The 14,890-nt window shown below is 34.6% G+C and overlaps 2 protein-coding genes across 2 annotated transcripts; both read right to left on the bottom strand.

The window, feature by feature from the left end:
• Positions 1 to 409: 409 nt before the first annotated feature.
• Positions 410 to 862, bottom strand: LOC110892010 (secreted RxLR effector protein 161-like). Its single transcript, XM_022139411.1, has one exon. It carries the CDS (start codon positions 860 to 862, stop codon positions 410 to 412), a length of 453 nt encoding a protein of 150 aa, XP_021995103.1.
• A 643-nt stretch (positions 863 to 1,505) lies between these two features.
• On the bottom strand, positions 1,506 to 3,441 carry LOC110892024. Its single transcript, XM_022139414.1, has 2 exons — positions 3,034 to 3,441; positions 1,506 to 2,120 (listed from the first exon to the last, which is right to left on the bottom strand). Exons 1-2 carry the CDS (start codon positions 3,439 to 3,441, stop codon positions 1,506 to 1,508), a joined length of 1,023 nt encoding a protein of 340 aa, XP_021995106.1.
• Positions 3,442 to 14,890: the final 11,449 nt, after the last annotated feature.

The raw sequence follows: 14,890 nt of genomic DNA, 5'->3' as shown, positions 1-14,890 counted from the left end.
AATAGACCAAACGAAGAAAACAAATAAAAGAGAATTAAAAATAATTGCTGGAAATATGCGTGGATCTTTGATTGAGAGTGAAACAAGGAGAGATAATTATGCACAGAATAATGCCTTTTCAATACTCCCCCTCAAGTTGGATCATGTAGATTTCGAATGCCCAACTTGCACAGTAGAGAGTTGAGGTACTGAGCTCCAAGGGCCTTGGTTAACAAATCTGCAACTTGATTTTTGGAGCTAATATAAACCGGTTCAACTTCTTTGCTTTCAACTCTTTCACGGACAAAGTTACAATCCATCTCTACGTGCTTTGTTCTCTCATGGAAGACTGGATTTTTCGCTATATGCCTAGCCGCCTGGTTATCGCAGAAGAAAACAATTGGTTCTCCTTGTTTATCATCTAATTCACTCAACATCCACCTTGACAAATCACCTCGCTGACAGTAGTAGCCATGGCTTTGTACTCTGCCTCTACAGATGATCTTGAAACTACTGATTGCTTCTTTGACTTCCATGATATGGGTGCTCTTCCGAGAGATAACAAGTAACCAGTTCGAGACTTTCTTGACAAAGGGAATCCTAACCAATCCGCATCACAATATGACAATAAGTTCATGCCACCTTCTTTTGGTAACAATATACCTTGTCCTGGAGTCGATTTCAAGTACCGCAGAACTCTAGTTGCTGCATCCATGTGCTTCTGGTGAGGGTCTGTCACGAATTGGCTGAGGACATTCACTGTGTAGGTGATGTCAGGTCTGGTGGCTTGTAGGTAAAGGAGACGACCAACTAACCTCATGTATTGACTGCTATCCACTTTATCTTCTCCTTCACCCTTCCCAAGCTTATGGTTTTGTTCCATGGGAAAGGAACTAGGTTTACACCCTTCCAGGCCGCTATCCCTCAGGATATCTAGCGTGTGTTTTCTTTGACTCAAGACCAAACCTTCCTTAGTACAAGAGACTTCGATTCCAGGAAAATATTAACGGACCCATGTCTTTGATGCTGAACATCTCGTCGAGCTGATCTTTAGTGTGTTGTATTTTTACAGAGTCGTTTCCAACAATGACTACATCATCAACATATATAAGCGTAGCTACATAGGACCTTTCTGACTTATAAATGAACAGAGAATAATCTGCCTTTAACTGTCTGAACCCGAGCTCAACGAGAGCTTTTGTGAACTTTTGATACCAATTACGTGACGCCTGTTTCAAACCATAGATCGATTTTCTTAATCTGCAAACACGAGCCTCCCCCTGTTTAGCAAAACCATCTGGAATCTTCATGTAGACTTATTCCTCTAAATCCCCATGCAAGAAGGCGTTATTCACGTCAAGTTGGTGAATCATCCAATTTCTTTTGACAGCCATGGCCAACAAGGTACGAATAGTAACCAACTTTGCAACTGGTGCAAATGTATCATGATAATCAACCCCTTCGAGCTGAGTAAAACCCTTCGCCACCAATCTCGCCTTATATCTATCCACCTCTCCGTTTGGTTTTTACTTGATTTTGTAAACCCACTTTGAGTCAATCGCACTTTTGTTTTTGGGCAACGTCTCAAGAGTCCAAGTACCATTTTGTTCAAGGGCCTTAATTTCTTTCTTCATGGCTTCTCGCCATTCATGGTTCAGTGATGCTTGACGAAAAGTCTTGGGCTCATCGCATGAGTCGATAGTTGACAAAAAAGCTTTATGGGTGGGAGAAAAATTATCATAAGAGATGTAACAAGCTAGAGGATGTAGCGTGGATGAACTTTGATTAGCTGTGGGTCGAGTATGGTCTATCGATGGGGGAAGCTTGACATTGTAATCGTTGAAGCGTGCTGGTTGGGTTCGAACTCTGGATGGTCGAACTTGGGCATTTTCTTCCTCTCGAACCGAAGTGTTTTGTTCAGAAGGACCAACAGTGTTTTGCATTTCATGTTCTGCAATATGTGTATTGTTAAGATCGTGATCATTAATGTTTGAGGTGTTCGACGATGCCTCAACTAAAACTTCATGGCTGATGGTCCCGACATCATCCTCATGACCGTGGGCATTCTCTCCATTCTGATTTTCTTCATTCCCATTAACATGAGGGTTGACTAAGGGTTCGCCTTCATTTGTCTCATTGTACTACCAGGGCGGAAAATCAAAAAGTTTCTCATTTTCGCTTTTGTCGATACGATCCATGCTCTTGAAAGGAAAAACATTTTCAAAAAATTTCACATCTCTTGACACCACCATTTTGCTATCGGTAATGTCATATATTTTGTATCCTTTGGTTCCTGGTGGATAACCTAAAAATACCCCGGGTTTCCCTTTCCATTCAAATTTGTCTCCATCTGTGACAGTATTTTGAAAGTAAGCGAGGCAACCAAAAATCTTCATATGTTCATAATCAGGTTCTTCTTCATGTAAAATTTCAAATGGGGTTTTGTTGTTAATGGAGTTTGATGGGAGACGATTGATTATGTTGGCCGCTGTCATGACACACTCGGCCAAAAACTTCTTTGGCAAATTTGCATCAAATCTAAGTGCTCATGCAGTCTCGAGCAAATGTCTGTGCTTACGTTCTAGAACACTATTCTGTTGTGGTGTGTGTGGGCAAGTGGTCTCAAGAATTATGCCCTCTTGAGCATAAAAGTTGTGCATTCGGTTTGAAATAACCCCCCTCGTTATCACAACGAATCCTTTTAATTGTTTTTCCAAATTGCATTTTGATCATTTTGTAGAAAAATATCAGATGGTCACCCGCATCAAATTTGTGTTTTAGAAGGAAAACCCAAACAGATCGACTGTAGTCATCCACAATCGTTAAAAAATAGTTTGCTCTTGAAAACGAAGGAGTTCTATACCTTCCCCAAAGATCACAATGCAACAATTCGAAACATTCTTTGGTTTTGATAGAACTTATGGGAAAAGGTAACCGGGTGTGCTTGGCTTTAGCACACGAATCACAATCAATAGTTTTAAAAGACACATTCTTGACAAAATCAAAATGAGAAAGTTTAGCGCTAGAAGCATGACCAAGTCTTTTATGCCATACCTCCACCGATGCCGACATAGCCTTCCTTTCTCGTTCGGCCATCTTCATCCGGTATAAGCCATGTTGACATTTACCCATTTCGATCAGTTTCTTCGAATTCAAGTCTTGCATTACGAAGAAGTTCGGAAAGAAAGTTAAAGTGCAATGAAGGTCTCGAGTCAGCCGACTAACCGACAATAGGTTGCAAGTAAAATCTGGAACGTATAGGACATCTCGGATTTCAGTCCCATTTGGTAAGGTGGATGACCCTTTCCTTTTAACAGGTATAGAGTCTCCATTTGGAATTCTTACCGGTAGTTCGTGTGTTGTTTTTAAGTTGCCATGAAACAAATTAAGAAGGTAGCTTATGTATTCGGTACACCCTGAATCAACGATCCAGTTGCCATCATCGCCTAATCTAGCCCCCATGTTTGCCATCCACTGGATTATCTCATCATTAGTGAACGAGCTGATGAACTGTTCGTAATTCTCACGGTTTAACCCCGGGATTGGACTCGATTGATTTAGGTTGTCAGCAGCGGATTGGATTTAGTTCGGTTCTGGTCATCACCAGCCATGGTGGTGAGCAGGAGTCGATTGAATGGGAGGCGAAGAAAAAGCCGAAGTGTATATATTTTTTTAGGGTTCAGGAACCCGCTCTGATACCATATAGAAATTGGTAGTAAGAGTTTTATTCATTTGGCATATGCCTTTTTCTGACGATAAAATACAAAGAAGAAAGGGCCTTAAATATGCAAAACAATAGACCAAACGAAGGAAACAAATAAATGAGAATTAAAAATAATTGTTGGAGATATGCGTGGATCTTTGATTGGGAGTGAAACAAGAAGAGATAATTATGCACAGAATAATGCATTTTCAATATTTATAATGATGCGAGATAAATGGTAATTACTTGCAGGAAGAAAGGAAGAAAGAATGAATAGTTTTGACCTAGTTTATCATCCTTTCTTTTGAAAAAAAAAAAAAGAATGAATAGTTTTGACATTTTTAAAAGAAAACCATAATTTTTCTTTTCGAGATTAGAAAATTTATTTGGGGCTTTTAAAAGTAACAAGACTTCCTTGTTGCCATAAACTTACAAGCAATTATTACATCAAAATACAAAACGTAATTCATATAATTTATTCAATTTTCATGTGATATGGGATTTTTTCATATATAGTCTTAACAAGATGTTTTCATTTCAGTTTTTTATATTGTATTAGATGCTTCTCTTTGTATTGCAACGGTTTTTTTTACCATATTTAAGAAAATATATATACTTTGAATACGTTATTTTTTTCCGATTTAGCTAGACTTTACAACACCAAGATTCAGATCGGAAATTCACTAAAGAATTACCAAGTTGACCAAAAGTTTCAAGGGGAAAGAGTCATGGGAACCAAAAAAAATCATATCACTATGTTTTAGGTTATATGTTCGGGTGGGCTATTCGATTCGAGTCGGATCAAATAATAATAACTTCAAATAAAAATAGATAATCTTTATTCATTTAAAGGACCTGTTTTTACACATAAAAAATATTGTTTAACAAACAAAAAACCAAAATATTGATGCGAGATAAATGGTAAGTATCTGGAGGAAAGAATGAATATTTATGACCATGTTCATCATTCTTTCTTTTGAAAAGGGAATGAATAATTTTGACATTTCCCATGATATATCTAACAAAAAAACAATCAATACGATTGGGTTAAACTACAATTTCATCGGACTTCTTCCTTAATTGATCATCTTCCCCAAATCCCCAACTCCACCATTATAAACCCTAATTTTGGAGTCATTGAACAATAATCAAAATAGATGCAATGCGTAGGTTAATCTCAAATTGAATGATACAATTAAGGTCTAAAATGTCACACCTCGACCCGCAGCGGATTATTGGTCGAAGCGAGATTATTGTCCAAAGCTTATGGCACTATTCGATATTTCATAGCTAAACATCTCATAAATTTAAATTGTCACACATTACAAATAGTTCAAATGAATCAACAATATCCAAAAGAAAATAACATAAACAAATCTCCTTATCAATCTTCTAAAGGCAAAACCCTATGTGATATTGATCCAAGCTTTCTTCAATTCTCATTTCCTGTATCACGTGTAAAAATGTTTTTGGGTGAGCTACAAAAAGCTCATGAGCAAATCTAAGTTAAATAAAATTAATTTATTTTCATTTTTAAAAGTAGACATTGATTTATTTTAAAGGTAAACATTTATTTATATTTAATTTTAAAAGTAAGGATAAATTACACTCTTCGTCCTTTATGTTTGTATCAGATTACAATGGATAACCTTTAACTTCAATAATTACAGTCACAGTCCTTTATTTGGAAAACTCGTTACACCATAGGTCCTTTAGCACTAACCAAGTTAAGATTTTAAGTCAAATCTAATCACATAAGGGTATTTTAGTCATTCCATATTTTATTTAAATGATGTTTAATAAATAAAATAAAAAAATAACATATACATAAATTTTTTTTTGAATGGCTAACGTTACTCTCCCAAACTCCTATATTTACAAATAACTCACCCTTGCTTGGGATTGAACCCAAGACCTCCCACTAAGAAGCATGAGCCTCTACCAAGTGAGCTAGCCCATGCTGACTATTTCATTCTCTCTTTCTCTCTCTCAAATAAAACCAGTAACCATTGCCCAAGTCTACCACCGCCACCGCCTAAGGCATGACCACCACCACCCCCACCATCGGACTACACCACAGCCACACACTCTCTCTCTCTCTCTAAACTCTTAACACCACCACCGCCACTCTCCCTTTCTCTCTAACATAACACCACCGCCTAAGTCCACCACCACAACCGGATGTACAAACATCACCGGCGTCGTCGCCTGTCCTCATTAACACCACCACAACCGGATCTACAAACACCCCAAACCATTGGTACGGATCTAGTGTTTTTCATCAAACTGTAGCCGCAAATCTGGTGGATTTTGATTCCGGCGAAAGAGAGGGGGAGAGAGAAGTGATGTCAGATCTGATGGCCGGAAGAAAACGACGGTGGTTGTTGGCCATCTACTCAGCCGCCAACCACAAAACCTGAAGTGTTTTTGGAGGTTTTTTTGGTGGTGGTGATTGAAGAGAGGGGGGATTTGTTGAATTTGTTTGAAATCTGAATTGGTTTTGGAGGTTTTTGGGGGATGAAAATGGAGGGTTCTTGATTAACAGAAATGGGGTTTTAATGGAGGATTATTTATTGATGAAGATGAATAAAATTTGGTCCTAACTGGTATTTCCCCCTTTTCTTTTCTTCAATTAACTTTCAAAATCTTGTTTTCCCCTTAAATTGCAACGAATGCCGCTGGCTTTTGCAAATATCATCATCAAAGAATGTAAATTTGAAATATATTATTCTTGATTGGTGTATGTGACTGCTACCCATGATTTTGTGGTTTTCTTGATTCAAGACTTCAACTTTCTGGGGTTTCCTGCGGATGATTAAATAAATATTTCATTTTTATTTGATGGGTATTTCTCATTTTTAGTAATCTGCACATAATTCAGTTTTTGAGTTATTTACTTTTTTACCTCTGATAATTTAGGGTGTGAATAAAATATGGTGGAGAAAGGCGAGTAACATTGTAGACTTCTAGTTGAGGATGATAAACGGTGGTGCCAGTTTTGTGCCCACGTAATGTATCGGCTTCAATTGACCTGTGGTGGTGGTTGTTGAAGAGAGAGAGGGTGTGAGAGAGAGAAAGGGGGAGAGATAGCTGAGAAAAAGAATAAAGGGTATATATATATATATTAAAAAGCATGAAATGACTATAATGCCCTCATGTCACTAGATTTAACTCAAAATTTTAACCTAGTTAGTGCTAAAGGACCTACGGTGTAACAAATTTTCCAAATAAAGGACTGTGACTGTAATTATTGAACATAAAGGTTATCCATTGTAATTCGATACAAACATAAAGGACGAATACTGTAATTTTTCCTAAAAGTAAACATCTATTTATTTTTAAAAGTACACATGCATTTCATGTGTTAATCAAATATACCAAATCATGAGCATCCAACAATAAATAAAATAAACAATACTTAAGTCTCGAACCTTAAATATACCAAATCATGAGCATCCAACAATAAATAAAATAAACAATACTTAAGTCTCAAACCCTAAAGGGCGTGACTAAATGATGACGGTGCCTACATCTCATATTGATGAGGAAAGGGTTTGTCTATGAATAAGTGAGACGATACCCACATCCCATGTCATGAGGAAAGGGTCAGCATATAAATAAGTGAGGCGATACCCACATTCCATAGTTATATGGTAAGATCAACCTGGTGTAAGTGATGATATGAATATGTGAGGTACTTACGAATTGATCAACCATTGCATATAATTAAACAAACAAATAAACTAAATAGCACATAACACATAACTACATAATGATTTGCATATTTTGATAATTGAGAAAAATGAACAAGCGATTTTACGTGACACATGATACACCCCAAAGAGTTTAATATAAAAAGAGAAATTGGGTTCTCCTATTTTGGAACTTTAAATATGTAAAATTTTTATTCAAAATAATAAATAAATCATTATTTCTATTTCTTAAATAAATGATTGTGATTAAAATTAATAATAATAATTTACTATATTATTATATTTTATAAATGCTAAAATTTACATATTTCATATAATATCAAATATCCAAATAAAATACATAAGGTTTGTCTTTATTAATTACTAAGGAAAAGGCTCTTATGTGATCTTGATCTAGTCGTGTCTTCGGTTCTCACTACATGTATCATGTGCAAAAAGGTTTTGGGATTAACTTTGTTTGTATTTTAATTTAATAAAATAAAGATGCAAGTTCATGTGTACACATATATAATGAATAATAAGACAATGAATAATGGATAAAATAAACCAAAACCAAATGCTTGTATCCCACACCCGCAAGGGCGTGACTAAATGAGGTGGCGATACCAACATCCCATAGTAATGGCAAAAGGTCAGCCCACGAAATAAAGTGTAAGGCGATACCACATCCTATACTCATGAGGAAATGTCAGCCATGAATCCACAATATGCTTGCTTGACTGAATTCAATAACCAAAACACAATTACTGAATGAACATATAACCAAATAATACATGAACTGCACACTGATATTGCATGCTTGATAATGATTAAAAATAAATAAGAAAATTTGTGACAGAATGATACACCCCAAAAATTTAATGCAATAAGGGGAATATAATTACTCACTGTTTGCGACGATTTGATCCACTAAATATACAACCACACAATTTGTGAAATTTGACAAGATATTTATCGTAAAAATTAATATAACAAACCCTAACGATTTATAAAATAAATAAAAACCAACAATCTACGAAATCGGGTTATCCTATTTGGGCACTTAGGATACTCAATTAAATATTCAGAAAAATAGCCAAAACCAATATTTTTATCTTCTAAATCAACTAAATGATAAATAATTATAAAAATAATAATTTAAAATGCTAATCATTCAATAAATACCAAAATTTTTCCATATTATTAGAAACTAATTTTGTGAAATAACAAATCTGATTTTAGGTTTAATATGTATTTATATTTAAAGTAATCAATTTTATAAAAGAATATATTTATTACGGAATTTTATAAGATCAATTAACTATAAATAATTACCAACAATTACAGCACATACTTCCTTTTAGCAATTCTCCAGAATAAAAAGGAAAATAATTGAATTTCTTTAAAAAATTAAGAGTATTTATATATTTTGTAAAAAATAAATTAGTAACAATGTTCAAAATATTTATATTGATTAACTTTGTAATTTTAATTGATTTTCTACATGATAAAATTCATTAATTATGAATGTATAAGATTATAATATTATTACATTCTTTAATTGTGTGATAAGGAATATATAGAAATTTATTACTTACTTTTTTATATATTCAACCCGTGTAATACACATGTTTATAACACTTACACGGGTTTATAATCTAGTGTCCTTCATATTTTAATTTACCTCTTGTATTAAACAAGATTTGACAAAAGTACCACTCATGTAAGGGACATGTGCCTGGATTTTAAGGAATAACATGGATGGAGTTAATTTTAGTGGTTAAAAAAGTTAGGAAAATGGCATTGGTGGTTGAAGTGTCATAAAATTCATTTATGAGCTGATAGAGTTAAAGTAACTTAACAACATACGCCAAAAACATAATTTACTTTTTCCATTAAAAGGGTAAAAATAAATCCAGTTTGCCCTATTAATGTGCAAGACACGTGACTGAACTTTACATGCAAAATTAGATGGCGTTAAACAACAAGACATAAACTGTCACAACATATGAACATAAAGAATCAACTTTTGTTGATACACAATATATGTTGCCTACGTCAGCATATCGAGTTATGTTTATATGAACAGGAATACGTGTTAGAAATTATGGATATGTAAAGTAAAGACTCCTTCGTATCAAGGAACCCTTCGCATGAAGGGAGTCAGTCCAGTCGCAAGAGGGACTAGGTCTCTTCGCACGAGTAGCCCACTTGATCCTAGGCTCTTCGCACAAGTAGGATTCCCTGTAAATAGGATAGTGAGTGTTGACATTTGTAACTTTTGGCAACTTGTGACGAAGCTCTGCCAAATTGGATTCCGCACAATATGGATTCCGCACAATATGGAGAGCTAATTTGAATCGGCCGAAGCATTTACGATAGCGAAACGGTCCTCACAAGTGGTATCAGAGCTTGGAGGCCAATTTCAGCGACTATCAACACAAGATTTCAGCAGATTTCATCAAATTGAAGACTTTCTACACATCTCACTTCTGGTTCTTCTTTTTGATCATTTTCTAAACAAATTCATGGACAATTTGACTTAAATTTTTCACATATTGTGCGAAATTGGTTAATGATAAACCCTTGAAAAAATTAGGCCTAAATACAATCAGAATCATCAAAAATTCGTGAAAATATGCAAAAATACGTAACTTGAGTTCGTGCAACTGAACCCTTTCACGCGAAGAGAAACACCACTCGCACGAAGAGACTAGTTCAATCGCGCGAAGAGATAAAAAATTCACTTTGTTTTGAAAAACTCCACTCGCACGAGTGAAACTGACAACTCGAACGAGTGACCTTGTTTTCATTCGCACGTAGTAGTTGGTTTGACGAGTTTGACTGTTTTTCAGGTACGTTTGCACGAAGTTCGAGAATTTGACAAGATGGAGTATGAATGTTTTACAATGTTAGCAGAAATCATTAATGAGCCCAAACAGATGGTCGAGGAAGTGATTGAAGACGAAGAAGAAATTTGTTTCGATGAATCTCCATAAAATTTTGATGATTATTTTGCTCATGAAGAAATGATTGCGAGAAAGATTTGATGTGTAAATTTTTTTTTGAAGATTTATTATACAGTAGCATGAGAAACAGTCGGATGCAGAGAGAAGAAGAAATAATAGAAGTTGTGGAAAATTGCATAGAAGTGCCGAAAGTAATGGATGAAGAAAATCTTTCTAACATAGCAGATAAAGTTATGATGGCTCGGTCAGAAGAGGAACAACAAAGATTTGAAAAAGAAAAGAAGAATGAGTCAGATAGTGAAAAAGTTGAGAGTGATAAAAATGAGAAGGTTGAAAAATTGGAGAAAGTCGAAGAGAAAACTGAGTTGTAGTGCAAGAAAAGCACAGAACCGTGCAAAATGTGTGAAGAAAACCATGAATTTTTAAAACAAAAAAGCATGGAACTAGCTGAAAAAGATAAGCTTTTAAAACAAAAATGCACAGAACAATGCATGTCATGTATTGAAAAAGACGAAAAAATTAAACAAACATGCATTGAAACAGATAAAAAAAATTCAGGATCTGAAAAAAACATAACGATCATTTGGCATTTTATTTCAAACAAATGAAGGAAGCATATGATAAGATGAGTAACTCAATTAACCAATTCGTTGATCTTAGTCGTGAAAATATGGTACGATAATGTTGCTTAAAGCTACTGTAATGGATAAGCAAAAAGCAATAAATAATCACATTGACAAAATTGCAGAGCTTAAACAAGAATTAGAAAAATAAAGAATTGAAAATGAACGGATTAACAAGAAATTGATCAGTTACTCAACTTCTTCAGATGTGCTAGATCACATATTCCCGAAACAAACAGAAAAGGATGAAACTAGGGAGGAAGATGATGGGAATGGAAATAAAGGGTTAGGTTATCATCGTGTTCAACCTCCCATGAAGGAAGGTTACTGCCGGAAAAAAACCGGAGGGGGTGGAAAAGTCACTGAATCTTAAGCTAAAATCTGTTCAAGCAAATCAATCTAATCAGTTGCCAGATGATATAGGCGTGACCTATACTAAATCTGACAAAGATTTTGAGTCAGAGTTAGTAAAAATGTGGTTGAAAAAGTTTTTGAAGAAGAAAATCAGAGTGATTCCACCAAAAATGAAAATTCAAAATCACATTTGGAAGATGAAGAAAGTTTTCATAAAAATTATTTTCCAAAATCTGGTACTAATTTGTATGATGAACCGAATTTGATAGCATATAAGAAAAACGGGTCTGAAAAATTATACTCAGATGAAGAATTTCCAATCCAAAATGTGAATTTGAAAAATATCGAAAAAGTTTTTAAGCTCATGGAAATTGAAGTTTCTGAAATTGAGAATCTTGCAACAACTGCAAGATATTTGAACCTCAAGAAAGATAAGTCTTACTATTCCAAACCGAGAAACTCTTATTTTCAAAAGAAAAATTAGAGCAATGAGAGAGCTGGTTTGGGATATAGTAAGAAAAATCATAAAACGAAATTTCAAAAATCAAATTTTGTAAAAAAAGATGAACTTTGTTCATGGAACAAGTTCTGAAAGTGACAAAGAATCCCAATTTAGTAGACAAACTAATGAGGAATTCTTTGTACAAAAGAAACAGTGTGAACAGGTTAAAGATTCCACAAATAAAACATGCTTCAAATGCAATCAAGTTGGACATATCGCTAGATGATGTCCACAACAGAAGCCTAAGCCTATTTATGTTGAAAAGAAAACATCAGAAGATTTCAAGAAGAAATCACCAATGTTTGCACCAACAGAGATCTAGAAAAGAACAAATGAATCTAATAACAAAGATACACCAGTAAAAATAAATGTTTCAACTAAACATACTGGTGAATCTTCGAAAAGAAACGATCAAAAAGATTCAAAATTTTATGTGAAGAGAAATTTTTCAAAAAGTCAAACATGGATGGTCAAAAAGAAAGAAGATTTTGATGCTGAGGAATTAACTTCTTCAACTGAGAAAGTTGTTTCAAAGAATGTGTGCTTTTGCGAGCCAAAATCCGTAGTTTTACCCAAGGGTAAGGCTTGGGTTGCATTGTTCAAGTGATTGATTTTGTGCATGTGCAGGCCTTCCAAGGTCAATCAAAGTGGATTGTAGACAGAGGAGCACCCTGACACATGAAGAGAAAATAGCTTAAATGTTCAGAAAAAGGCTATGATGGGTTTGATTGAAAAATATATTTTTTACAATGTTTTTGAAGAAAATTAACGTGATCACAGAACCCTCACTATTGAACAAACAAAACAAGTTGATCAAACAGATTTGAAAATGTTTTCAAAATCAAAAGTATCAATGTTTTGTCATCATGAGGGGTATATGATAAACAAAGAATGTAAAGCAGAAACAGATGACGAGATGAAGTTGTCCACATCGGTTTGTCAGTTTCTTTCTTTAAAATGTTTTTAATTTTAGGGGGAGAAAATGTACAAAAAATTCAAAAACATTTAAAAATTTTGAAAATGAACAAAAACATGAAAAAGACAAAAGAGTTCTAGTGTAAAAAGAGGAAATGATAGTACATTAGTGGACTATCACAACATGCTAGAGAAATGCAAAGCTAAAAAGTGATAAACAGTCTCACTGATGATGTGTCATTAGGTTTTTACACATTTAGAAAAAAAAATTCGAGATATAAACTAAACAAAACTTCTTAATATGTGAGTTAACATCTCTAGGATATATGGACTTAGTACTCTGAAATTTCATTTGAGAGGTTGCCTGATTCTGAGATACTAGGTCTTTATATTTAGTTGATATCTTGGGTATTATACAAGTTCTTATGATTTTGCGTCAGCAATGGCCTAGAACTTGTAGAATACTTTCGCATTAAACCCGAAAAACTGCACAAAATTGAAAATGTCCAAAGATATTACAATTGTAGTAAAAATATTCCAAAATGGAACACCACTATAAGTCGAGCCTTCATCTAAGATATTACAATTACAGTAAAAAGATTCCAAAATGGAACACCACTATAAGTCGAGCCTTCATCACTTTATCTGTACGGTGGTACTAACCTGAGCTCTCGAGGCCTCGCACTAATCCAAAGACAGATAACAATTAGGTATATTCACATGTAAGACTGAATCTAGGGAATCTTGATACGGGAGTATATTCTGAGGTGGGAAACACAATTAAGTAAGTTTAAGTAAGTTCTGAGACACTTAATCTCGTATCTTGAAACAATTGTAGTTTTTGTATAAATTTTATTGGACAAACATACTGACAATCTAGGTGAATTGTTTAAAGTTTAAATAAATCAACGGTGTTAGTGATTTTGTCTCAAAACTGATATGATCCTCTTTCACAAAACTCACAAAAATATGTCTGTAAATATGTTTGTACATAGTTGTTATATTTCATTTCAGATAAAACCAAAAAGATTTTAGGTGTCTTTTAGCATAAAGTTTGTAAAATACACAAAGACTTTGAGTCTTCTTTATTTTTGACAATCGATTTTGGGGTACAGATCTTAAAATCTGAATATGCTGAACATATTTTGAAAAATTACAAGTTCATTAAGTTGAAACTTGAAATTGATAGAAAATATAAGTTTGTTCACAAAATGGTCAATCAAGGTCATTCACTTGGACTTGGTAGACAAATCGGGTGATCAATGTCATTAAATTGGACTTGGTTATCTGAGAGGGTTTTAGTGCTGATGAAAATTTGAAATTTGTAAATGATACTAGAAGTTTGTTTTGAAAATTTCAAAGTTTGAAACATAATGTTTATTTGAATGAGAATAAGAATGAACAGGGAGCTGAAAGAAAGGGGGAATGCATAGAAGCTGAACGAAAGGGGGAGCTAGATAGAATGGTGACAGATGAAAAGGAAGCTCAAGTTAAAGGGGAGATTGATGAGCTAAATTGTCAAAGATCTAAGAAGAATGTTTTCAAGCAAGAGGGAGATTGTTAATATTCGAGAATGTTAAAATTATTGAAGTGTATGAAGACCGATCGAGACTGTAGCAACATATTGAGACTCCGGCAACATTCAAGGGGGAGATTGTTGATACACGATGTCTGTTGCCTACGTCAGCATATCGAGCCATGTTTGTATGAATAGGAATACGTGTTAGAAATGTCGGATATGTAAAGTAAAGAATCCTTCGTACGAAGGAACCCTTCGCACGAAGGGAGTCAGTCCAGTCACACGAGGGACTAGGTCATTTCGCACGAGTAGCCCACTCGCTCCTAGGCTCTTCGCATGAGTAGGATTCTCTATAAATAGGAGAGTGAATGTTGACATTTGTAACTTTTGGCAACCTATAGCGAAGCTCTGCCAAATTGGTTTCTCGGCTTTGTAACTTCAATCTTTGAAGGAAACTAGTGATTATAAGTGATATCTTGTATGTGTCATCTTTCCATTAGATTCCGCACAACATGGAGAGCTAATTTGAATCGGCCGGAGCATTTACGAGAGCGAAACGGTCCTCAAAACTTTATCGGTTCGTTATATTTAGGATTAAAAGTGAAATTCACAATATACCTAAAGGTCGAAAACA

Source organism: Helianthus annuus, chromosome 2 (assembly GCF_002127325.2).
Source record: "Helianthus annuus cultivar XRQ/B chromosome 2, HanXRQr2.0-SUNRISE, whole genome shotgun sequence".
Lineage (NCBI taxonomy): Eukaryota > Viridiplantae > Streptophyta > Magnoliopsida > Asterales > Asteraceae > Helianthus > Helianthus annuus.
The sequence above is the reverse complement of the archived record's forward strand: the minus strand, read 5'-3'. Positions and strand labels throughout refer to the sequence as shown.